This window comes from Alexandromys fortis, unplaced genomic scaffold, assembly GCF_014885135.2.
Source record: "Alexandromys fortis isolate MF-2015 unplaced genomic scaffold, M_Fortis_MF-2015_v1.1 scaffold_5, whole genome shotgun sequence".
In the NCBI taxonomy this organism is placed as follows: Eukaryota; Metazoa; Chordata; class Mammalia; order Rodentia; family Cricetidae; genus Alexandromys; species Alexandromys fortis.
Window position 1 is genome coordinate 14,532,069 of NW_026067924.1, and position 25,460 is coordinate 14,557,528.

A 25,460-nucleotide genomic window follows, 5' to 3' on the forward strand; every position below is an offset into this window, starting at 1 on the left:
TATATAAATGTGTATATGTATATATGTGTTTGTATGTATACATATGCAAAAGTGCTTGTATCTATGAAAGTATATATGCCAGTGAATATGTGTAATGTATATATGAATGTATGTCTGTATATGCTTGTGTATATATATGCATTTATATGTATTTAGGTATATATGTTTGTGTACATATGTTTCCAAGTCATCATTTTATTTCCCATTGCTTCCTCATGAAGTATCTCAAATGGAATCATACATAAAGTATAAACTGATTGTCTCAATAGATGACAGTTGCTGTTGTGTATTTGGCCCCTATTTCCTGCTGTTTCCTACCATCTCAGTTGCTATTGTGTAACTGTCATCTTGTTCTTGCTATTTTTATTTGTTACCTTACATAAGAACTGTTACATATGACAGAATGTTGCATGCAAACTGAATTTTTAGTCATTGTGAGTAAATAACTGTTTTATAAAAGTGAATCGTTAACTTCTACTTTACAGTACATATATGTTTAGATGTTCATATACTTGGTATACTTGAAGTATATGTATATTAATGTATGAGGACATTAATATGAAGATAACAATATAATCATTGCAAGAGAGGAGACAATCAAGTAGGATTCCATCTCTTCTGAGCAATTATTCTATCTGGATATTCGATTGCTTCTTAAAGTCTCCAATGAGCCACTTACCTGAGCAACCAAGAATTGGACTTATCATATAACATATCACAGACAACCTTGCTTCAGGTCCTTGCCAAGTTATATAACCCTGAACTTAAGTGATGCCCAATTCCTATCAAAAGTCTATTTTTACTTTAGTTTTTAAATTGACTTATTTAATTGAAAAATATGTTTATGATATAACATATAATGTCCCAAAATACATGTGCATTATGGAAAAGCTAACTTGGACTCATTAACCTCTGCATTACCTCACAGTTTCCTTCTCTGTCTGAAGGACTAGGAACAGTCCTCTAGCATAAGCACATGAAGTTAGGAATAGTCACTGTGCTGGACAACACAGCTCCAGAACTTATTCCTCAGAGTGGAAATGTTCTGTTCTTTAGCCCACATCTCCCCAGACTCAACCCGTAGTTCCCAGTAACCGCCATTTTACCCTCTGCTTCTATAAATGAAGCTTTTCACACACAGGAGCTCATGCGGTATTTGTGTCAGGATTGCTTCAGTTAACATAATGCCCTCTGACCTTATTCTACGTTGTTGAAAATTACAGGAAGATTCTCACAAACCATGCATCTTGTCAAGTCTAAGTAGGTCACACACTGAATTAAGCTAAACCCCTGGAAGATTGCATACCAGGGTCTTCCTACGGAGCCCCATGTAGAACAGCACTTTGATTTCATGTTGTCTGCTTCCATCCGAGGCTAAACAGCAGAGAGCTTTGTGAACCCACTATTGTTGCTTTATACACAGCCAGGGGGACTGTGTTGAGCTCCATCTGAGGAATTGTGTTCTGCGTCTTACACAGGCACAGTGTGAAAACCTCACCTTGAGTAAAGGTGAAATGTGAGGTATGTATACCACGTGTTTTCCTTCAGGTGGCAAAGATGCTGTGTAGAAGTGTACAGTAGAAGACGGGTGGTTTCGGACTGACTGTTGAAACTTGGCATGGAAATACTGCACTACTCGGCTGTTAAACTTTCTCTCTCCTGTGCTTTGCTACAGTAAGCAAACCAGTACCCACTATGCTGGACGCTTGATTAATCTATTTAATGTGGGGTAAGTGACTAGACTCTAATTTCTCTAAAGAACAAAGAAGTCCTGGTAATGGCCATGGTGTTCTTTATATAAGTTAAAGGTCTCACCGAGCTAAATACCATTTTCTAGTTTGTTCTTCTCTGGCCTTAGCTTGGTGGGTGGGTGGGTGGTGGATGGGTCACAAATGAATAGATGGACACAATGAAAGAATGGGTAGGTAGGTGAGTGGATAGGTAGGTGGGGAAGGGAATTGGGTACATGGATGGGTATACAGAGGACAGCATAAGAAACACATATACATGGCAGTACTTGATAACTGATTAGAATAAGTAAAACTTGAAATTAATTAAACAGTGCTCAGTGTTTCTTATGCTACCATAAGGAGTTTTGCTGCAGATCCAAGTATTTGGCTAATTTCCTAAGCACGTTCATGTGTGTGCAAGCATGTGTACACAACTATTTATGCACAAGGAAGCCAAAATAATAGACGTACCTCATCTTGTCCACTACTGTCTCCTTCGGCCTTTCCTTCCTCATCCACTGTTGGTTGAAGCTCCTCAGTAACCTGGTCCAGTTCTTCACCATTCTCCTCATCAGTGGCACCGTTTACCCGAGAGGGACTGGCCTTCTTCTCTCCATGGTCTGGGATTTCATCCTCTTGCTTAGGGCCATCAGCAGCCTCACTATCCCCTCCATCTTCAGTTTCCCCATTCATTGCTGAAAAGTCTTCTTTCTGTTTGACATCTTTGTTCGTTTTCTCTCCATCTTCTTCCTCGTCAACTATTTCTGCTGGCCTCTTACAAAGCAAAAGAGACAATGGGTAAAAGTGTGACAGTGTGACAGGGCCCTCCATTACAGACTACAGAGCCATGCTCATCTGTCACAGCCGCACTGTCCATGGGGTACCCAGTGTCTACATTCTCAGAGCAGCTGCCCGAAAATCTTCACTGGAGGAGCCTGTAAGCCTGGGATTATCCCATTTTACAGACAAGAAAACTAAAGCATAGAGGAGAACCTGGCTTGGTCCTGATGGAGGAGCCAAAATCTGAACTAAGCTATGGTTGCAGTACATAATCCACATGGCAAACAAGAAATCAAACATCAGGGTCCTGGGAAAATGTCTGTTTTTATAATGTCTGAACCAGAGGAGCAAGTCAGATCAGAGCCTTCATTCTCTGGGTATTGTCAACCCAACCTATGGGGGAAGGGATAAGCTGAACTTTCTAATGTGGAACATGCATAGGTTCCATATAATGCCTCAGAGTTGATAATTTATCTCTAGATACAAAAGTTAAAATTTTATAAACTTAAATTAAGCATACATACTACTAGTAATACCCAATTCCTATCAAAAACCTATTTTTCTACTTCAAGTTTGGCTATATGATATTAAACATGTAGGGGGAAAAAGGTTTAAAAAAATGAAGAAAAATGCAGTGTTCTTTAGGGACTGGAAAAACTACAGCAGGTGTCATCATGCAGACTCAGCATAAAGACGCAGGTCAAACATCATCACTCAGCTTTAACTGCCTTGAGTGTTCCACCCAGGAAGAAATCCATAGGAGGCAAACACCAGGCAGAAAGTGGAGCAGTGGGGGATGCAGCACCAGTGCCCACGGGGATGAACAAAATTCCAGTCTCCATTGAAGACTTAGCAGCTTCCATGGCCTCACCACACCCTCATCTCACCTCTCTCCAAAGCAAACAGAGTGAGTCACTAAGGCGCACAGCCTTGAATATAGGAGGAGGCATTTGGGCTATCATCAAACAACAGAGAGTCTAATGTGGTGGCATGTACCTATAATCCCAGTACTTAGGAAGTAGAGGCAGGGGGTCTCTAAAAGTTTCAGGCCAGCTGGACCTACATAACAAGTTCCAGGTCGTCCAGGGCTAATATAGCAAGACCTGACTCAGAAAACATAAAACAAGACAAAAACAACAATAACAAAAAAAAAAAAACAGAGGATACATCACATGTGAAAATTATTGTTTCTATATATTAATAGTAAACAATTGTGAGAGGATATTACCAAAAAAATTCCATGTATAAAAGCATTAAAAAGAATAAAATGTTTACAAATAAAATAAATCAAAGATAGAAAACTTGTACATTATGAAAACCATGATAAAAGTTAGAAACCAGACTCAAAGATACTAAAGACAATGAGTGTTCCACACTCATTTAGAACACTTGAGCTCAAGAGAGCACTGCCTCCCAACAGGAACTACAGAGTCAGACAGCGCTTACCAGTGCAAAAGCCAGCACAGAAGTCTCACGTGGTACATTTCTTGTCCCTTTCATATGAGTAACAAAAGTACTGACCCACTCAGTGCCCACATTACCACGTAGAAGACCAAGCTGGGTGAGTGTGGAGCCCAGGAAGTCTGGGCCAAAGTCCTTAAGCAAAAATCACAAACGGAGACTGTATCCCTCTGCCCCCTGCCCTGCCCCTGCTTTAATGCCCCCAGGGGATTCTCACGTGTCCTTCTAGTGGCCAAGGAAAGGGACATCTGCACCATGTCTCACTGATTGTACTGTTTAAAGAATTAGCAACCTTAAAAACCAAACATTTCTGTGCCTTTACAAGAGCCCGCTGGTATGATCTAGAGGCTGGACATTGTAAAGACTGGGCAGAGTTTAGAAGAAGTATTGGACAGAGACACTACTGATGTAGGAGGTTCTGTCTATGTGTTGCTTTCATTGGTTGAATAAAGAAACTGCCTTGGCCTTTTGATAGAGCAGCCCTTAGGTGGGCGGAGTAGACAGAACTGGATGCTGGGAAGAAGGACAGACAGGCAGATGCCATGATTCTCCTGCCCGAGATGGACACTGGTTAGACTCATGCAGGTAAATCACAGTCAAGTAACGATACAGATTATTAGAAATGGGTTAAATCAAGATGTGAGAGTTAGCCAATAAGAGGCTAAAGCTAATGGGCCAGGCAGTAATTTAATTAATACAATTTCTGTGTGGTATTGAAGCACTGGACTGAAATCTCAAGGTCAAAATCAGGAGCAGAAGGAGAGAGAGCATGAGCAAGGAACTCAGGACCGCGAGGGGTGCACCCACACACTGAGACAATGGGGATGTTCTATTGGGAACTCACCAAGGCCAGCTGGCCCGGCTCTGAAAAATCCTGGGATAAAACCGGACTTGCTGAACATAGCGAACAATGAGACTACTGAGAACTCAAGAACAATGGCACTGGGTTTTGATCCAACTGCACGTACTGGCTTTGTGGGAGCCTAGGCAGTTTGGATGCTCACCTTTCTAGACCTGGATGGAGGTGGGTGGTCCTTGGACTTCCCACAGGGCAGGGAACCCTGATTGCTCTTTGGGCTGACAAGGGAGGGGGACTTGATAGGGGGAGGGGGAGGGAAATGGGAGGCGGTAGTGGGGAGGAGGCAGAAATCTTTAATAAATAAATAAATAAAAATTTCTGTGTGGTTATTTCGGAGGCTAAGCTAGCCAGGCAGCAGCACACAGCCTGCTGCTCCTCATACTACACACTACAGTGCTCACAACAGAAAAGAATTGGGATCTTTCAGACTTTCTCAGTCAATGGGTAATTGCATACCAATGGCTTAGAAACTATTTTCACATGCAATTTCACATGCATTGCCTGGGACATCTTACTGTTTTTTAAGCCTGCCTGTAACCTGTGCTGACACTGCCTCACTGCACCAACAACCCCATCCCCCAAGGTCAAGGACAGCCCTCCACCACTTCTTCCTCATGGACAACTTCCTGGCCTGACAGCCTCAGTACAATTCTCACTACATGGGGATGGGACTGTCTAGATAATATATTCATAAAAAATTAAAGAAAAAGCTCATAATTTATTGTTTAGGAATGTAAATACAATCCTTGCTTCTCTGAGTGATTGTTAAAGTCTATTAAGATAATTACATGTAAGTGGGGGAAAAAATCTATTTTCCTGACATCTAGATTCGTAACTAATAATTAACTGTAAAATGAGGACATGATTTCTTGTTTTTAGATTTTATATTCTTATTTTTCCTCCCCTTAGTCTTAAGCTCTTTCTTTGACGAAGTCCTAAACTTTTATTTTTTCCTCTATATAGAGGGCTGCGTTGTTCCCTAATCTCTTAGCATCCAGCTCCCAAGTTCCCTCCGGTTCCCTGCCATTATCACCATCACTAGCCATCAGCACTATGCTCTCATCTCATTATCGCCACTAGACTCCCCCAGCACGGCTACTTAGTAGTCAGCAAATAAAACCGCAGTTGCCTAGCACAACTTAAAAAGATGCAAGATTATGATACTGAAATAGCAATTTGATCAATTTAAATAAGATGGCAACATTAGTTAAAAGGCTTATAATCCTTTAAAATACCCTGAATCTGGAATAAAACTTACTATTACCATGGCACTGTCATTCAGGGAAACACACACACACACACACACCAAACCCCTGCTCTGACAGATCTGTAATGAATAAGTGAAAAGCAATGTGCTTTTTTGGTGTAAATGCCTTTGAAGCAGACATTAAATTATTAAAGCTGTTTCTAGTGTATACATCAATCAAACCATCCCAAAAGGAACACCCAGCTTTACACACACACACAGAGAGACAGAGAGAGAGAGAGAGAGAGAGAGAGAGAGAGAGAGAGAGAGAGAGAGAGAGAGAGAGAGAGAATCTAAACATCTAAACCATGGTAAAGTTCTGCAAAGAAAGATGCCCTCTGTCTACATGAGGGTGATTATCTAGGGCCTCCTGGTGTAGCTATTTCATCCCAACCGACACATTTGTGTCTGGAAGGAGAGGTCATAAGACTCTAGAAAGTAGCTCAGAAAGTTCTCAGTTCCCTCTGCAGGTAAGGATAGCTCAGGCCTCAGAAGACTGCAGCAGGACTAAGTGAGACCAAGCGCACCGGGACAGAGAGAGTGCGGTCTATCATGCACGCTCATGTGGGCTCCTCCAGTCGTCTGATGAAAACTCTACAGGGTTGGACTGTAGCTCAGTTGGTAAAGCGCTTGCCTAGCATGCATGAAGCCCTGGTTTCAAATCTCAGCACTGAATCAGATGTAGTGGAGGGTATGGTGACACATGTCTCTAATCCCAGCACTCAAGAGGTGAGGTACAGGATTCGGAAGTTTAAGGTCATTCTCAATTATATAGTGAATTTGAGGGCAGCCTGGAATAACTGAGAGTTTGTCTCAATAAAAAGGGGAGGGGTATTGGGCTTGCACTACTGTGTGAATGAAACTATTTCCTAAGAGTTCACATAGAGCTGTATATGTTTTCATTCACAGAGAGATAAAGTGACGTTCAGATTAAGACACTTGGGCCAATGAGATGGCTCAGTGGGTAACGGTACTTGCTGCCAAGCCCGAGGACTTAAGTTCATCCCCAGAATCATATGGCGAGAGGAGATAACTGACTCTCACAAGTAGTTTTCTGATCTCTACACATGTACGGTAGCACATATGCACACACCAAAAAAATAAAATTTAAAACGCAATTTTAAAAAAAAAGAGAGATTAAGTCACTTAGTGGCTCTTTCCCCTCTGTGAGTTTACACAGCTACAATGCAAGCTAGCAGGTGATTAGGTCCCCTGGAACTGCTAGGTCCATTTCCAGAGCTCACCAGCCTCCCTCCCAGCAGCACGGGTCAGGCTTTGCTTTCGAGATCTCAGGAATATATTTTTGGCAACGAAGTTACTATCGTAAAACATATTTGTTTCCAGACTGCAGTCCTCTTCCTAAAGCAATGGGGATGTGCTGGTAGGAGACAAAAGCAAGAGCGACTTCCTGAAATAAAGGGGCCTCTGAGGTGGCTCAGGTCCCCACCACGGTGTGGCCAGTGAGACACATCCGCAGGCAGCACTTCCACACCTCACTTGCCAGCTGCAAGCCTGATTATCCCAGCGGGAGAGAAGGGGACAGAAGGGAAATGCCCTGGCTTGACCAGAGACGACCACGCCTTTCAACATCAGAAAAGACAGAGACACAAGCTCCCTCTGAAGGCAGAGCTAAGACTAACGTCTCCCCTTCGTCTGACCAGCTTCTCCTCACTGATCATGCCTTGTACAGGAGCAGCCATTAAAACCTGGCTCCACCCCTTCACACTAGTATCGTGACCTTTTGGGCAGCATGAAATCAGAGATACGCCCCATTTTCTCACAGTTTCAGACTGAGATATTTGCTGGCCTCCCTTGGCAATTCATAAACTGATGTTAGCCCCCCAAACCTCAGAAGTTAACTATAGTGGGGGACAGTCTCTAAAGAGGTGACTAAATCAAAGTGATGCCATTTGTGTGACTGGTGCCCTTAGAGAAAGGGAGTAATTGCAGAGACTGAGGTACGTCCACATGAGGACCCCAAATTTACAGCCTCCAAAACCAGGGGATAGGGGTTTTTTTGCTGCTTAAGTCACTCAGCTTGTAGTTCTTTGTCATAGCAGACTTTGTACACGCATCCACTACCCAAGTATTCCCTTCCCTGTGCACACATATGCATGTACATGTACACACATGCACACACATACACATGTGCATACACATACACATGTGCACACACAGATAGAGAGATATATACAGAGAGAGTTCCTTCCACATATAATGTGGCAGGAAAGAGTAATTGAATGCAGCCTTTCCCAGCCTGAAATTTAGTGTGAGGAGAATCCTAAGAAACAAACAACAAACCCTTAGCCCACTCCCCTTTTGTCTGTGCATGGAGAACACATCTTTCCCCTTAATTAGCACCACCTACTCCATGGAGCCCCATGGCTCCTCCTTCAGGTAGATCACTAGCTGCTAGGCACCTTTACTGTATATGGATTCCTTCGGGACTCTCAAATCCTCTAACTGTAGGTGAAACAAAATTAGAACATACAAATTGCTAACCAAAACCAGAGCTTCTCCCCGAAAAAAAAAATATTGGTGTGAACATAGAATTATGGGGGAAACGTCAGTCTTCTCTGTGGAGACCCCTGGAAGCCCCTCAGGAGAGGTCTTCTCCTGTTCATCTCTAAGCCCACTGCCACAGACTCGTCATATTCCTAATCTTTAATATGGTAAAGGAGAAGACCCAGTGAAGACAGAGGTTGCACATTTATCAAGCCCTCTCCTGGTACCAGTGGTCAGGTTCTGGGCATCTCATATGCATAATGACATCCGGATTAACCTTCAACAGTGATGTGAGGACAATACTGTTATTACCCTAATTTGCAGACACTGAAGAAGACAGAATTCAGTAAGTTCTCCCCACTTTTTCCTGGGATGAAGCATTTAGAGAGTAAAATAAAATTCTGGCCTCAAGGAGTTACGACCACAACTTAAGCATCAGGTTCTGAGTCAAAAACCCCAACACTCAGCACCTGGTGACACCTCCTCTGCAGATATCATCCCTGCTGGACCCCGCTGGACGCCCCCATCAGAGAGTACTCGACATCACAGAACATCATATGGTTCTCGACCACATGAGCAGCACAGTCACAAGCAGATCACGTTAAAAGGGCATTCTGGCTGTAATGAAGCTTCTTTAAACGGAAGTTACATTTTTATCTTAAAATCTGTCGGTCCACTGGTTGAAATTTGGAAGGAAGTACAACGATGACTGTGGCTGGGATAATTTTGGGTCAAGAAGATTTATTCTAGTCCTACCACTCGTCTATGGTTGTTGTTTTTAAAACCGTATTATAAGAAAAGAAACAGATTTGCAAAAATAGTGACTTGGAAAGTGTTTTTATCCGTGATCACGTCCTCTCCCCTATGTTTGCATCAAATTTTAGTCAATTTGTGACTCAAATTCTCAGAGGACAGGTTTTCATATAGAAATCGTTTCTCCCAGGGGTATACACATCCTGAAATTTCAGGACTAGCTCATGCCTATGAGTAATTGCACAATACTATACTCTATATAAAACACAATTCTGTTTTACTGGAGTTTAAAATGTATTTATTGTACTCTATTTGAAATGAGTACTAAACTGATATATATAACAATATAACCATGAGCTCAGAAGTCATTTAAACTTCATGGTTCCAGCCTTCTAGACTCGTTGGCATTGACCCAAAGCACACAAGGTTAGTGGGTTAGAGACACATACATATTAAAGACATTTGTATAATCACAGACACCACAGACCCTTAAACAAAGAGCTCTGCATATGAAAATCAACTTTTGCCTTTTAAATTAAATTTATTAGTAATATATCATATATTCTATAATATATTTTAGTAGTTGTTCTTAATATTTGTTATTAGAAAACCTAAAGTAGACTTCCTCTTTCACATGGCACCAGCACTGGCATTTTCAGTACATTTTGCCCAGGTCTGCCCACATCACATCTTGCCGTTTAGTCTTGGTCTGGGAGTTGTTATCACTCGCTACATCCTCGCAGCATTTAAATCTTTTATCATGCTTGCTGCTATGAAGATTTACTTAGGGTTTCCAAGCACCAGGCGGAAAGGCCATGGGATGTCGAAATCTTATGAAAACAAGGTACCTGACACCAAAAGCATCAGGTACTTGGAGGAAGACTTCACAGCAAGATGGGGCTGTCTAAATGACTTATGCCCGAAATGCCTCATTGCACTTTGACAGTAACTACAGCATCAAAAATTAGAAACAGGAGAAGACAGCTAAGCCAGTACCCAGCCCACTTAGGAAAAAAGTACCCTCATTTATTATATTAACATTATCATTCCTGGGGGGGATATATCTTCATGTTCTAAGCTATCTAAAATACACAGAATTTCTAGTCAAGTTACACCATCTATCCACCCTTTCCTGCACAGCATTCTTCCCATCCTGAAAACAAAGCACACCTAGAAACTGGAGAGCTGAGTCAGTAAAGGTGGGGAGACCCCCTAGGGGTCCATGGAAACTTCCCTCTGTATCTGTAACATGGGGATGTGTGTGGGCTTGGTGCTGACTTTGGAACGGAAGGTATTTCTGTACTCTATGGCAGAGGCATTGGCAGTGAAGGTACAGAAATTATTGTGCTTGTTTTTATTTCTGTTCCCATGGAAACTAAAATCATCTCCTACCAAGTTGAATGAGGTATTTTGAAATAATCAGTTTCAATTTTTCATGATAGCAAAGTAGTGCTTTTTTGTTCTCAGCTTTCCAAGGCTGACTTTCATGGGGGTGGTGATATTGTCTGAGGACACAAAGACCACAGAAATGGTGATTATATTCAGAGGCATGATCCCAGGTACAGATGAGGAGTGAGGCTGAGTTTGCCACTGGTCAGTGATGTTTCATTTAGGCCCTGTAGAGCTCTGACAGCTCCTATAACATCCATATAAAAATGTAGTTTCCTGGAAGCATCTGTATGGCATGGGGTTATTAAGTCATCATGCGGAGGGGGGGTGAGTTTTCTCATTTTAAAAAGAAATGTTGATTTTATTTTATTTTCACTGAAATCCCTGCAGGCTACATTTTAATGTTTAACAGCATTTCTCTCAATTAAACATAAATCTACAAACACAGCGCCACTAAAAGCCCACTTTCTGCAAGTGCATAAGGAGGTTAGGAGTTCTGCTCACCCTCACCCTGACCCCCCCTGCTGATGCTCACAGAACTAGCAAGAATGTGATCACCAAGGACCTGTGGCTGGAATACAAAGAGCACCGATGAACTGCTGGTTCTAACTCCTTTAATTTTCAAAGTCACTGAAGGCTGATTAACCCGGTGCTCAGGTAGGGCCAATTATGGGGAAATCAGGAGTTCCTAATCGCTCTACTGCTCCTCATGAGAGGTTCTAAGAAGCCATAAACCAGAAGCCAGGGCTTCCTCCTGTGCCTAGAGCACCATCAGCAAGTGGCTTCTCTGTGGAAGAATGACTTTCTCTAATGAGGACTTTTTCTTCTGTGGCAAAATAAGAGTCCAGGTTTCCTTTGTTTCTAAATGTTTACTCTTCTGCTTAATAAGTGCATTTCATTGAAGAATGGTTGGGGTTATGTTATTGTATATGAAAAATGGATACTTGGAGGCCCTTCCTCTTGCTGGGTTTCTGAGAGAAGCTGCAGGTTATTACTGGTCATCTCCAGGTAAAGTCAGCAATAGACTAACAAGCCAGGAAATCTATGGGTTCAGATTTCAAACTCTTGTTTTCTGGCTATGTCCTGAGAACTGGCTATAGAGTCTTTGAAGTGGTACTGTGTTCGGCAGATGTGAACATCTGAAGTAGTCACAGCTGAAACTAACTCTCCAAGGGGCTGGACAAACAACATAAGCACTTAACTCAGGAAAGGTGAGAGAATAAGGAGAATCAGCTGAAGAATATGTGGCGTGCCAAGCAGGCACAGGAGAGTCAGGGTTGACAATGAACGGACCTCTCCTGGGGAATTTGGTCACAGGCCTTCAGTTCTCATCTCTAGCATAGATTACATGAAGATGGTTTAGGAGGAAAGTGACTTCTGGTTGAACATTGTAAACTGAATAATATGGGTTTGTTTTGCCCCCTGACATCCTTCAAATGTCCCTCCAAAGCATCAATAAAAGGAATTTTTAAAGGAATCCATCCATAAAGACACTGAAGACTGAAAAGGAAATGATAGCAACAAAAATTGGGGCACAATAAAGTTAGTAGCTGTATGGCCAATAGGAGTAGATGTCAGAGAAGAAAAACTCAAACGTGCAGCAAGGGAAGCTAAAGAATGGGTATGTGCATCCAGTGTGCTGAAGCCAAAGAAAGGTCTCTCAGGGAGAGTTCCAAATAAATACCCTTCTCACAGTCGGGCCCTAACTGTTGAGCTCTAGGCTCACACAAAGAAAATACCTAAAGAGTCTTCTCTTAAGAAACAGAAGAACAATGCTAAGACTACCAAAATATAGAGAAGCTCTTCCCATGAATACTACAAACCAATCACACTGCCTTGGATCTCTCCTAGTAAGTTCAGCCTATGCACTGTACTTAATGATTCACGCACACAAAAATCTCCCTAGCACCAAGGCAGGAAACAAAACAGAAAGACAAAAAAAAAAAACTCATAAAAACCACACTAGAAAAATGAGGTTTTTAAATAATAGAACATTAGAATTTGGAAAAGGGAAGATGTCATATCCATGAAACAGGAATAGTGTTATTACAAGGAGCTCACTTAGCTGGGAGAGTGACTATTGCACAAGGATGAGGACCGGAGTTCAGATTCCTAACCACTCAGTAGTTAGGCACCATGCATCATTAACCCGACATTGTGGGCAGAGGAATCGGAGACAGGAGAATCCCAGAGGTTTGTTGACTCAAAATAATGTTCTCCTGGTTTACTGAGACACCTGTGCTCAAAAAATAAGGGTAAGGGTAACAGAGAAAGACACTCAAAGTCAAACCTCCAGTTTCCACACACACATGTACTCATGTGCACATATATTCAATCAAGTACACACCACACATGGGTCAAATGGGGGAATGAACATTATTCTTTTCTTCAAGAGAGGGTTTCTCTGTGTAGCTTCAGCTGGTCTTGAACTCAGAAAAATGCCGGACTCTGCCTCCTGGGTACTGGGATTAAAGGCATGCACCACCACTGCCCAGTCTGCCTTACTCTTATTAGACCTAAATTCTCTCCTAACAAAAGCCATTTGGTCTGGTCTGGCCTTCCTAGATACATAAGCATCTCCCCATGAGTTTCAAAGCAGTACTAGGCCCACCACTACAATGTCTAGACTCTGAAACTTTCCCCCAAAGGATTGTGCCCCAGTAGTGGCGCCTTCTGAAAGGTGATGGAGCCTTTAGGAAGTAGAACCTTGCCGCTGGAAGCTTTTGAAGGCTATAGTATCGGCCCAGGTTCTGGCCTTGCTCTCTAATTCCTGGTCCATCATACACAACCAGAATTCTGTTCTACATACCACACATTGGTAGACTTGGACCATGATATAAGATAAACCTTTCTTCTCCTAAATTATCTCTGGCAGATGTTACGGTCATAGCAACAGAACTCCGTGAATGTTGCTTGTCTCTGACTAACAAAATGAATCTGGATTAGGGACAGAACTCTGACTCTTGGCTGAAATTCGCCATAACATGGATACACGAGCCCACAGCACGCCCTCCACGAGCACATATGCTGGAGACAGAAGGGCATGACAAACTGCGGGTCTGCCGCCTGTGCGGCAAATACACTAATCTTCCAGAGCTTCATAGATGCAACGGTCAAAAACAGTCAGAGTGTTTCCCATGTTTACCACATGGGAAAGGGCTACAGAATAACCTCTGTGGTTTGCCTGTCAGAAACAGAGCTCCAGGCTTGGGGAGCCCAGATCTTTTTCATTACTTTTATTATGAATATATATACACATTGCATAAAAATTTGCCTTCTCAGCCAATCTTAAGTATGAGAATCAATAGCATTAAATCTTTATAATGGGTAGTAAACCGTCCTGGTTTTGAACCACAAGGAGCCATTTCCTTTATTATTAGAGGACAATAAACAGACCGGGCCTCTCGTCACTGTTGGCATTATGGGTCACATAATTTTTGTTGGGGAGGGTTCTTATGTTCATTAGAGGTAATTAGTGGCACTGTTGGCCATGACTCACTAGATCCAACAAACTCACTAAGTTTTGACAACAAGCATCCCCACAAATAGCCAAATATCTCTCTAGAGACAAAACTGCCTCCACTGAGGAAATCACTGCCTTTGCTCTCCAAGGCCATTCATTATACAAACATCTTGAGAAAACATTCAGGTCCAGTGAGAAGGCTGCGGGTAAAGGTGACTGCTGCCAAGCCTGAAGACCTCAGTCCCTGGGGTCTACATGGTGAAAACAGAACAAACACATACATACACTTACATGTATGTGTATACATATGTATGTATGTATATGTGTGTGTGTTTACATATGTATATGTATGCACGGAATGTGAGGATAGTAAGGAAGGCCTGCCTGTCAGGTTGTCACTTAAGAATCATGCAGTTCCTGGCCTTCAGCGTGTACCTGATAAAAGGCGGCTGCTATTAAATGCAGACCATGCAGGTTGTCTTCTTTAGAGCTGTTCTCATTGTTATGGAGCTAATGCATCTCTCCACACCCTCGCTGGTTTCACAAATACTAAGACCACGGCTACTTAGGACACTGAAGTGGCTCTGAGACCAGCCCCCAGAACCTGGTGCCCAGCATGGAGCCAATGAGCCTGAGGATCCCAGCGCTGAGTGGAATGGAAAGGAGCGGAAGGAAGCAAGGGGGAGCCTCTGCCGTGTGCTTTCGTTCCTCCAAGCCGGTCTGTGTGCTGCTGGTGCCATTCTCATCCAGCATTTGCGGTTTCTCTGTAACTCCTGCCCTGCTGTATTTTATTCAGTTATCTCCACACAGCCCATAAGAAACCGAGCACTGCAGATGCAAGGCTAATCTAGTGACATCATACATCCATTCTCCCTCCCATGCCCCTTCCTCCAAATCAGAAAGCACCTAAGTAAACAGATGCCTCTCACCACTGCACACGCTGCTTCAGAAGTGATCAGTGGAGAGACATTTCCTTTACCGGGATGCTATGGTGTTCTCTGACTTTAGAATATAAATTAGTCTTGGCTTCTACAACTAATAAGTTTTATACATACATGATTACTCTCCTTTGTCTGAAAATACAATATTTAATTATGGTTTCATAGTAGAATTAAAATTCTGTTTTCTCCCAGGGGAAAAAATAACTATAACTGGGTTTATGAAAAATTATTAGTGAGAGCAATCCTAGAAAATAAATTGGATTTTTGAAATCTGTGAATTTTAGCACATGGAGCTTTTCATAGGGAAGACGGTGTGTGCATAAAGTATGGTGGAATAATCAAGCATCAGTCGCGCTGCTGCCCTGCTAAGACAAACGTGTGGGGAGATCACTTGTGGATCTGCCCTGTTGTGAAATTTGCTTTCAGAAAAGGAAATAGCACATAATAGTCACAGATGCATGGAAATTCCTAGTCATCTCTCCCTTCCTCCAGAGTCTAGCACTAAGCCCCAACCCTCCAGATAGAATTGCCATGAATGTATTAAAAAGTGTAATAGAATCTTTTCAAGTATTTTGTTTTAAAGTTCTCCAAACTATTCCAATATGGCATGAAGCCTAAAAGCACCAGAATAACATAATCTGTACAGCAGAGGGTACCAGGGTCAACAGTTTGGTTAATCAGGCTTCGATTGTATTATCCTCTCCTTTAGAATACAGGTGTAAACACGTTGGCACACACAGTGGGGCCTTCAAACGTTCATTGTTTCATCAATATGAACTCTCCAAAGACTTTCAGTATAAAAATTAAGAAAGTGAAGAAAAATACCCTATAATCCCTATAATGCTAATCATATTTAATAAAGAATCACTTTATGAAAAACAAAGTGTGATAGGGTCTAGGGAGATGGCTCAGTGGGTAAAGAGCCTGCTATCAAGCATGAGGACCTAATTTCAGATGTCCAGAAGCCACATGAGAGCCAGGCATAGCACACATCTTTAACCTGATGTTGAAAAGGTAGCTGCATGGGTCCCAGGGACTTACCAGCCAGCTAGTCTAGTCAAGTCAGTGAGCTCCAGGATTAGTGAGAAACCCCATCTCAGAAATAAAATATAGAACAACTGAGGAAGATGCTTGATGCCTACTTCTGACCTACACACACTCAGATTCACACACACAGGAACACATAGGTAACTGGCTTACTTCTTACATTTAGCCAGAATTAACATGGCTTAATTTCTTCTGTTAACACATCTTTCTGAAACACAAATGAGTACATTGTTCTCCTGGCCTAGGAAAGGAAATTACTACACACACAGGAAACATTTGAGTTGTATTTATATGACAATTCTTTAAAACACACACACAACAAACAAACAAACAAAAACAACTAACCACAAAAATTTCAAAGACCCCAAAGAAGAGAATATCATGGCATTATAAAAACACTTCTTTTTTTCCCAGTTTAAAAATCCCAGCCAAGGCTCCTTTTTTAAAATCAGACTTTTTCTGTGAGCTTGTGGCTTACATGGAGCTCCCTCTTGTTTCTCCTGCTTATTAAAAACACACTATTTTCACATTAAAGAGAGACAGGTGGATATTCTCTGGAGGGGTACTGGGAAGAACTGGGGGTGCCGAGTTATACGCCGAAGATCATGTGTCCCCTCGGCACCTGAGCTCATGAGGGAACCAAAGTTGTGGTTCCAGTTTCCGTGAGTACTTAGAGGTGTGAGGATTACCTGGTCCACAGGAACCTCAACTTGTGTGTCTTCATCCTCTTGGACTTCTGCTGCCCCCCTCGTTTCAGATCTCTCTGTTCCTGCTTTGAAAATGCCTTCATCTGCCAAGCCAAACACAGGTGAAAAAAAAAATCAAAATCCAATCGTGACATCGTGTGGCTGAAAGCTGACATTACAGTGAAATGCCAGAAGGGAAATAAATATATAGATTCATTTCCTCTTTCACAGCAAGTACTTAAATGTGCTGACCTCCAAGTCTTCTGTTTAACTGAGAAGAGGTCCAGTGGCCCCAATAAGGCTATCTTGGGCGAGCAGAGCTCTGCTGGAATGCCTGCTCTTATATTGCTGACTGGGAGCACCAGTGTCCTGAGATGGAAAGGGCTCCTGGCTAGACTCCAGTCCTCCTAGCCAGCAATCAGTGACAATGCTCCCTGCTTTACAAAACACGAGAGTTTCCATTTCCCTGGAGAATGCTATGCATTCAATAGAATATAGGCAAACAATTCTCTCTATTCAGAGCAGTGAAACATATTTTTATTGCAACAAGCTCATAGCAGTAGACTTCCTGCATCCCTCCAGACAATAAACATAGTTTAGTTTTGCAGATTTCTACAAGAATTTCACAACTGGTGGCTTTACGCCCTTGACAACAGAAAAGACCTATGCCCCTAGGGATTTAGGCTAAGCTCCTTCAACTTGCTTCCTCCTGCAAAGCAGCAGTCTCCATTTTCTGTATTTGAAGGATTTTCAATGTCTCCCCTCATCCTTCCCTTCTCCAGGCCAATAATCAAATCCCAGAGCCTTCTGTCATTCTGTCTGTCTATTTGCTTCCAGACAGATCTAGTGCTGCAGCCACCCTCATGGACATCTGCTCTGTTTCAATTTTTCAGGCTCTCCAGATATGGAGTTTTACCTTCTTTGCTGATAGTCTACTCCAGGATTGATTACCCCTACAATGTAGAAACTTCTCTTCAGGTCATTTCTATTTCTGTAACAGGGGCATGTTTGCTAGAAAAATTACTTAATATATGCCACACAACAGGAAACATTACTGAAGTTCCAAGGTCAACCTTAACTACACACAAAACATAGGTTTACATTTGTTGAGGAACAACATATGAATGAGATGCAGCACCCGGGCTGGGACATAGGACAGTGGTAGAGCACTCACAGATGTCATCTGTTCCCTATGACTGCTTACAGCCCAACAACCAGAGAGAAACTAACCTCCACAAGCTGCTCCGAGGCCTGGGGTCTCATAGGTAGAATTATAGCAGAATGTAGGAAAACTGGAGATGACAGAGCCAGGGAAAGACATGGGGAAGGAAGAGAAGTGAGGAGGGATGGAAACTCAGGCACAATTCACATTCCTTTCTTAGATGACAGACACACAGACTGTAGCTATGACTTACTGGGCTTCTTTACAAACAGACAACACGGGATGCTCTATAATTTATTATAACAACAGAACGTGTTCTCAGAACTCACAGTCACTGTGTCTACCTCTGTCAAGCAGAGCAACAAATTGTCAACAGATGTACTTTAGAAAAGGTGTCCCACTAGACAGAAACAGCACATTCATTAATAATAAGTGAGGCTGGGATGTAGCTCAGTGGAGTGCTTGCCTATTGTGTATAAGTCATGGGCTCCAACCCAACAAGCATAAACTTGTCAAAGTAATGCACCCTGGTAATCCCAGCACTCAGAAGGTGGAGGCAGATAGATCAGACAAATTTAGGCCAGCCTGGGACATACATGGTACTGTCTTGAAACCAATAATGTCAAATTGAAATGGTCCTTGGACAGCAAGTGTCAGTCTTGAGAACAGCCAGCAGAAAGACAAGTCAGCCAGAGCCACCTTGGGATGAGAGAGACACACAGAGCGTACAACCATGGAGGTGCTGACCTGGGCTGGGGCTCATTGTTCAATGAGGGGAGATACTGAAAGCTATGCCCACTAGCTTCAGGGAAGGGGGGTTGGAGTGGAGTAAAAGGTGAAAGTTCATCACAGTCAAAAGAAACCAGAGCTATAAGGAGCAACCCACTGGGATGCCAATCCATTCTCACTATAAATGCTAAGGTTGAGGTGGTGATACCCTTCATTCTTAGAGAAATCACGGCTTTCAAAAGTAGTCTTGTTACTCATTTTGATATAAGATGTTCACAATTTAGAAAAGTTAGAAAATGAAGGAAATAAACACCCTTTCAATATCTCATGGCCCAGAGACAGATGTCCCAACATTTTTACAACTTCCTCTCCTCCTCCTTTTACTCCTCTTCCTTTTCTTCATCTCCCTCACTCTCTCACACACATACAAATAAAACTTGAGATTTATAAGCCACTATCTACTTTAAAATTATATCATGAGCATTTATCAAGCCATTAAATGCTACTTGAAAATATTAAAAGATGATGGCGCTGTGCTAATAGACACTACCAAATACTACAGATTGGATTTTTGAATGGATGGGGCACATTGTAAGAAGTTGATTGATGTGTAACTGCATGAGACAAATGAAGAATTGCCACTCTGGAGGCAGGAAGAGGGTCCTGCAGCCTCTGGAGGAGGGAGATTCTAGAGGTAAGGACTACCTCCTTCTCCATGTGCACAGCAGAAGCAGATATCTGTCTTCTGAATGCCTGTTTCCAAGAGTAAGATGGAGCACTGTACACAGTTACGTTCAGTGAGCATTTATTGAAAATAAGGTGGAAACAAGCCTTAGGTTTACACACACACACACTCTCTCTCCTCTCTCTCTCTCTCTCTCTCTCTCTCTCTCTCTCTCTCTCTCTCTCTCANACACTCTCTCTCCTCTCTCTCTCTCTCTCTCTCTCTCTCTCTCTCTCTCTCTCTCTCTCTCACACACACACACACACACACACACACACACACACACATCGCCTCCCGTCCTGCTTGATGTGCCCACCTCATGTACAGCTGCTCCAGACACCTCTTGGGCATTTAGTTCTTCCTTTCCACACTAGCCTCTTTGCATACTGGCTTCCTGATTTAGACACAGTTATATCATCTGCCTCCTCATAATCTTATTGGATAACCCTCCTACCTCTTGCTTATAGCAATCTCACCTTCCTAGCTCCTTTGACTCCCATCTCTTACCATGTGAGTAATGATGCCCACAGGAGCATCCTGTATCGTGGCCCACACATCATGCACCTCTCCTACTTCCTACTTCATTGACAGAGTCTCGGCTCCATCTACATCTTCATCTCCCGCCCTAAGCAATGTATGCTAAGAATGTGTGCCCTGTGTTGTCACAGACCATGCCAACATCATCATGTCTACACTATGTTCCCTCTCTTGACCTCGCAGAAGTTCTGGGGGGAGTGTAACCCTCAGTTCAAATCACATTCAATATTAATACTCTATAAAGATCACCTCCAGTTTCATCACCAACCACGCAGCCAAACAAAACCAGCCATTTCCTCCCAGCACTCGTTATCTCGCTGTCTTTGTTTATTCATGAATCATTGCTAACTTATCAACCTCTATTACTTGCTCTGTCTTGCTCTTGCTGCTCTACAAGTCCTTTGGGTGCAGACCACAGCTTTTGTGTTGGTGAGTGCTATGCCTGCCACAGTGGCTGCCTTGGAGCAGGTTTTGAGAAAATGTTTGTCAAGCTGGACTGACAATACCAAGTACAATGTAAGCATCAATTTCTTGCCATAACTTAAAAATGTTATCTACAATAGAATTTCAATGTAAATATGCCTGTCACCAAGATCAGGAGTCCATCTGGTGTCCAAAAGTAAACACATATGTATTTTTTTACTTATATATGTTCTATGTAATTTTCAGTAGACAGACAATAATATAATGCCTTCTGATTTTTCAGATATCTTTACTGCTAATTTAACCCCTGTGCCTTTCTCCTGTATTTATCTCCCTACCTCTTCCAAATTAAAGTTCCCCTCACACTGTTTCTCCCTCAAATCACTTGTACAGTTATTCTCCTCACAGTTTAAATTAACTCTTCCTATCTGTGCTGACAATGTTCCCCCAACAAAAACCCTAATGCCAGGTATGAGAATCCTTTCTGAAGCTCCTGGGCAGAGTCCTGAGGACTAGAGTTCATAGTACCAGAAGGCACCGTGCAAGCTTCCAAAAGAGGGAAGCAACATTTCACGACAGAAAGGGAATGCAGGTAAAGACAAGTGTCATCCAAGGGGAAATAAAGGGACTTTCTAGTTTTAACTCTGCCATTTTTGTCTCTTGTATGTAGGGGGGAGGGTTGATAAGTACATAACAATGTAAATGATGGTGAAAGATTATAATCCAAAGTGAAGCCCCATGGCTTCAGAATGGCTATTCTGTCTATACAGATGTTCACTGACATCTGTAAGACTTTCAGTTTGGCTGATCTCACTGCATTTTTTTTAAAATACTTTTTAAGTTTTTTAATATTTATTTATTTATTATGTATACAGTGTTCTGTCTGTGTGTATGTTTGCAGGCCAGAAAAGGGCACCAGACCTTATTACAGATGGTTGTGAGCCACCATGTGGTTGCCAGGAATTGAACTCAGAACCTTCGGAAGAGCAGGCAATGCTCTTAACCACTGAGCCATCTCTCCAGCCCCCTCTCACTGCATTTTTTACAAGTTTTCCAAAATACAATTTTGATTAAAAGAATAAAATAAAAATTATCTAATTTGAGCTAAATGCATGGCTCAGTCTATACAAGCATGAGGATATGAATCAAACTCCAGCACCCATGTTAAAAAGAGGAGGAGGAGGCAACAGCCAGATGTAGCAGATACAAGAGGATGCCTGGGGCTGACTGCCCAGCCAGTTAGCCAAATCAGAGAGCCGACTCCAGGTTCAGTGAGAGAGCCTGTCTCAAAAGACAAGGTGGAAAGGTGGAAAATGATTGAGGAAGATACTAGAAGTCAGTCTCCGGCCTCTACACACCATATGCACACACACACACACACACACACACACACACACACACACACACACTATCTAATTCATCCCAAAGCCTAGAAACCCTCCGATATCTTTCCATCATGCCTTAGAACACAAGTTCTTCACACGACATAAGGAACTGGGATTGAGCAGTACACTTCTCCCCTTCCTGTACATCCACTTACACTGACCTTCGCTCTGTTCCTAACAGAAACACAACTTAAATCAAGCAGATTTTTGTTTCTTTGTTTTGTTGTTTTGGCTTGGTTTGATTTGGTTTGGTTTTGGTCTTTCAAGACAGGGTTTCTCTGTGTAACAGTCCTAGCTGTCCTGGAACTAGCTCCTGTAGACCAGACTGGCCTCAAACTCACAGAGATCCACCTACCTCTGTTTCCTGAGTGCTGGGATTAAAGGCTTTGGGTACCAGCTCTAATGCAGCTTTTTTACTTCCCACACCCTCTGCCATTTTCACATGATTAGCTACTCCTTGCCATTCAGTTCTAATAAAACCATTCTTCATCCCAGTGTCAGCAGCCAACACTCATTCAGTGTCCCATTGTCCTCCTCTGCCTGGTGCTCATTTGCTTGGTAATTTTCTGCCCATCACTTCCTCCCAAAGCAGAGAGCAGGGATGTGTCCACCTTGTTCTCTATTGCCTCCAGCAAATGAACAGAACCCAGCACAGGGACATCAGAAAGTGGCTGGACACAGGCATATTTACATAACTGAGGAGCCAACGGTTTATAAACACATTCATTTCAGTCTCTGTTTTTGTAGGACCTTTGAGCCAAGCTAGCCACACTTGGCAGTATAGTGTTTGAATAGAAATGGGGTGGAAGAACAAAAGCACTAGGGGAACAAGGGAACTGAAGCACAACCTAGATTGATATGGATGAACTGCTTATGTGTGGCAGCCTAAATAGTAGTGTGCCAGAGATGCCCACATCAGAAGACTAGGAAATTGTGGCCACCTTATACCACATAGAACAGAGAAGTAAGGGTTCACCAGCTAAGGTTGATGTGATCCAGTTATAGTGGTGCCTGAAAGTGAAAAGGGAGCCAGAGAAAGGGGAAGAAAGTTAGACAGGACCTGGTGCCATCACTGGCTGTGAAAACAGAAGGGAATCCTTAGCAAAGGATACTGCCTCTGGGAACCAGAACAGTCAGGACACAATTCTTCCTTTGATTTTGAGTCTGTGTTGGAAGTCTGGCTCCTAGAGCTACACTCTTGGTGTTGTTTTGGGACAACTATGGGTCATTTGTTATAGCAGTCAGAAGTAGCTAAAACATTACAGGTCCAATTATAATGGTCCAGAAAAAAACAACCCCCTTCCAACTCCAGCAGAAACCTGCTGCACAAAGACAAACACGGGAGACTCAGACTCCTTCTCCATTTCTTGCCAAGAAGACCGTGGGCAAAAAATCCTTTCCACTGGTCTTTTGTTTTTTTTCTCCCAGAGCAGTTATTATCTGTCTCTCTTCCTCCCCTACAGCATGCAAATGTCTTCACCACCATCCCCCAACACAAACAACTGCCAGAATAAAGGGATCCAATATTTTAATGCTTCCTCTGCCTGAAACCTTTGTAATCAAAGCTGTTTGCTGAGAAACTAAGGAGCAAGGATGAACTGGATACACAATACTGCTCTCATTCAATTACAACACCGAGGATTGAATTCAATGCTTGGATGCACACTACACCCGAGTCCAGCTCGCATCTTTTCTCTTTGTATCATGAATGGGCATTTTAGTGCATATTACACTGTACAGCAATAACAAACACTCCAGGAAAAATAAAAATGCTCCTCAATTATTTTTCACTTATCTCTTATGAGTTTTATTGCCTAAAATACAAAAACAGAGCTGCTGAGGTAGGGAAGGCATCTCATCTCATGGCTGTGCTGTTCAAAATAAATATGAATCTGTTTCTCCTGCTGAAATGGAAAAGGAACCCTGATGACTCCCAAGCTTCCAGTGGCCACAGCTGAGACAAAAGCTGCTCTGACTCCAAGGACCTTGAATTTCAGCTCATTACCATCCTCAGATTAAAAGAAAGGTGATCAAATAATTGATAAGCTATGATTCAGTCCTGTAACTGGTGACAATCAGTCCCTCCATGGCAACAATCTTTTCTCAACCAAACTGTTTTTCACATACATACCTATTTATTTACTCATTCTCCTCTCTCTCTCTCTCTCTCTCTCTCTCTCTCTCTCTCTCTCTCTCACACACACACACACACACACACACACACACAGAGAGAGAGAGAGAGAGAGAGAGAGAGAGAGAGAGAGAGAGAGAGAGAGAGAGAGGTGGACAATGTGCACATGAATGTATAGATAAGCACACACGAGCCTGTAGGCAGTCAGAGGGAGATCTATTCTATCACTTTCTCCCTGAAACAGGAAACGGGATCTCTCAAGGCTCTTCAAACAGTGCTGAGGTTACAGATGTGCACAGCTATATTCAGTTCCTTATGTGAGCACTAGCAATTTGAACCCGTATCTACTTTTGCAAGAAACATTCATACCCATAGAGCCATCTCCTTGGCCTATCAACAGAGTTGTTTAAAATTATTCTCAAGTAGTTTTATATACTTCACAATTTAATGCTGAAGACAAATCAAACATCAGGATGAATTAGAAAAAAATAGTATTCTCATGGTCAGTCCTAAATATTATATGAAAACTTTATTTGTTAACTAAAAGCTATGTGAAGAAAATTCTGATAGCTGTAGATACTTTTTCCAATATACTACTATGATCACCTGATAAAATGTTAAATTTAAAATAAGGTTTTAAGTTTAAAATACAGCTTATTAAACCTAACAGATTATTGAGACAATGTAGGGGAAGAAGAGTTTCTGACTTTGAATACATAAAACAACACTCTAAGAAGAGAATGTCGACCCATTTCTAATAAACAGTCTATGCATCACATCAGTCAACAGAGTCAGAGTTTAAACAAGGTTTCAGAAGATGAAACAAAAGCAGTTTCTGTCCACTTAATATTAGGGTAAGTACCTGTATATGTTAAATATACTAAATTTCCATATGGTTCTTCATAGACACAGATTGCTGACATCACAACATGTACTGAAAATTAAAGCACATGCAGGGAGGTGGTCCAGGAGAAGAGAGTCCCTGGGAGGGCTAGCAAACACGGAAGCAGAAAGGAAGAAACATGTAGAATAGCGCTCCCTTATGGAGGTCAGCCAGCTCTCATCAGACCCTTACAGAGGTCATGCACCCCTCATGACTCACTCACGTGTACACAGATAGGCACCAGCACACACACACCAAATTAACATCTCATCACAAGGACAGCCAATGTTCTGAGAACATCCACTTGGACAGGAACAGAACTGAATGTTTTCAGTCACGAATCTCTCAGTGTGTTTCATGGCAACTGAAGCCCAAACTCTCCACAAGACACGAACATTGCAAGTCCTAGTTTCCTTCAGCAATTTATAAAGTTACATGAAAATAACTTCACACACTTACACAGGCTGTGCTTTTATATCTCTAGCCTGAAATAGCTGGCGTCTTTCTGCTCTCCGACTCCCACTACAGGGTATTAGCTATCATCAGCTATGAAATCATGTACAGATTTGACTATCAAATATTTGCATAGAATTTATTTTAAACACATGCATTTTGTCTTAACTTTA

At 42.2% G+C, this 25,460-nt stretch overlaps 1 protein-coding gene across 4 annotated transcripts in view; it reads right to left on the reverse strand.

Moving 5' to 3' along the window:
• Dcdc2 (doublecortin domain containing 2) overlaps positions 1–25,460 on the reverse strand; it is a 176,200-nt gene that overhangs the window by 6,094 nt on the left and 144,646 nt on the right. For all 4 annotated transcript variants that reach the window (XM_050142401.1, XM_050142403.1, XM_050142400.1 and 1 more), the window contains exons 9-10: positions 16,864–16,964; positions 2,202–2,504 (exon numbers count right to left, since the gene is read on the reverse strand). In XM_050142401.1, the coding sequence (XP_049998358.1) occupies positions 2,202–2,504; positions 16,864–16,964 (404 nt within the window). The remainder of the gene's footprint in view (positions 1–2,201; positions 2,505–16,863; positions 16,965–25,460) is intronic.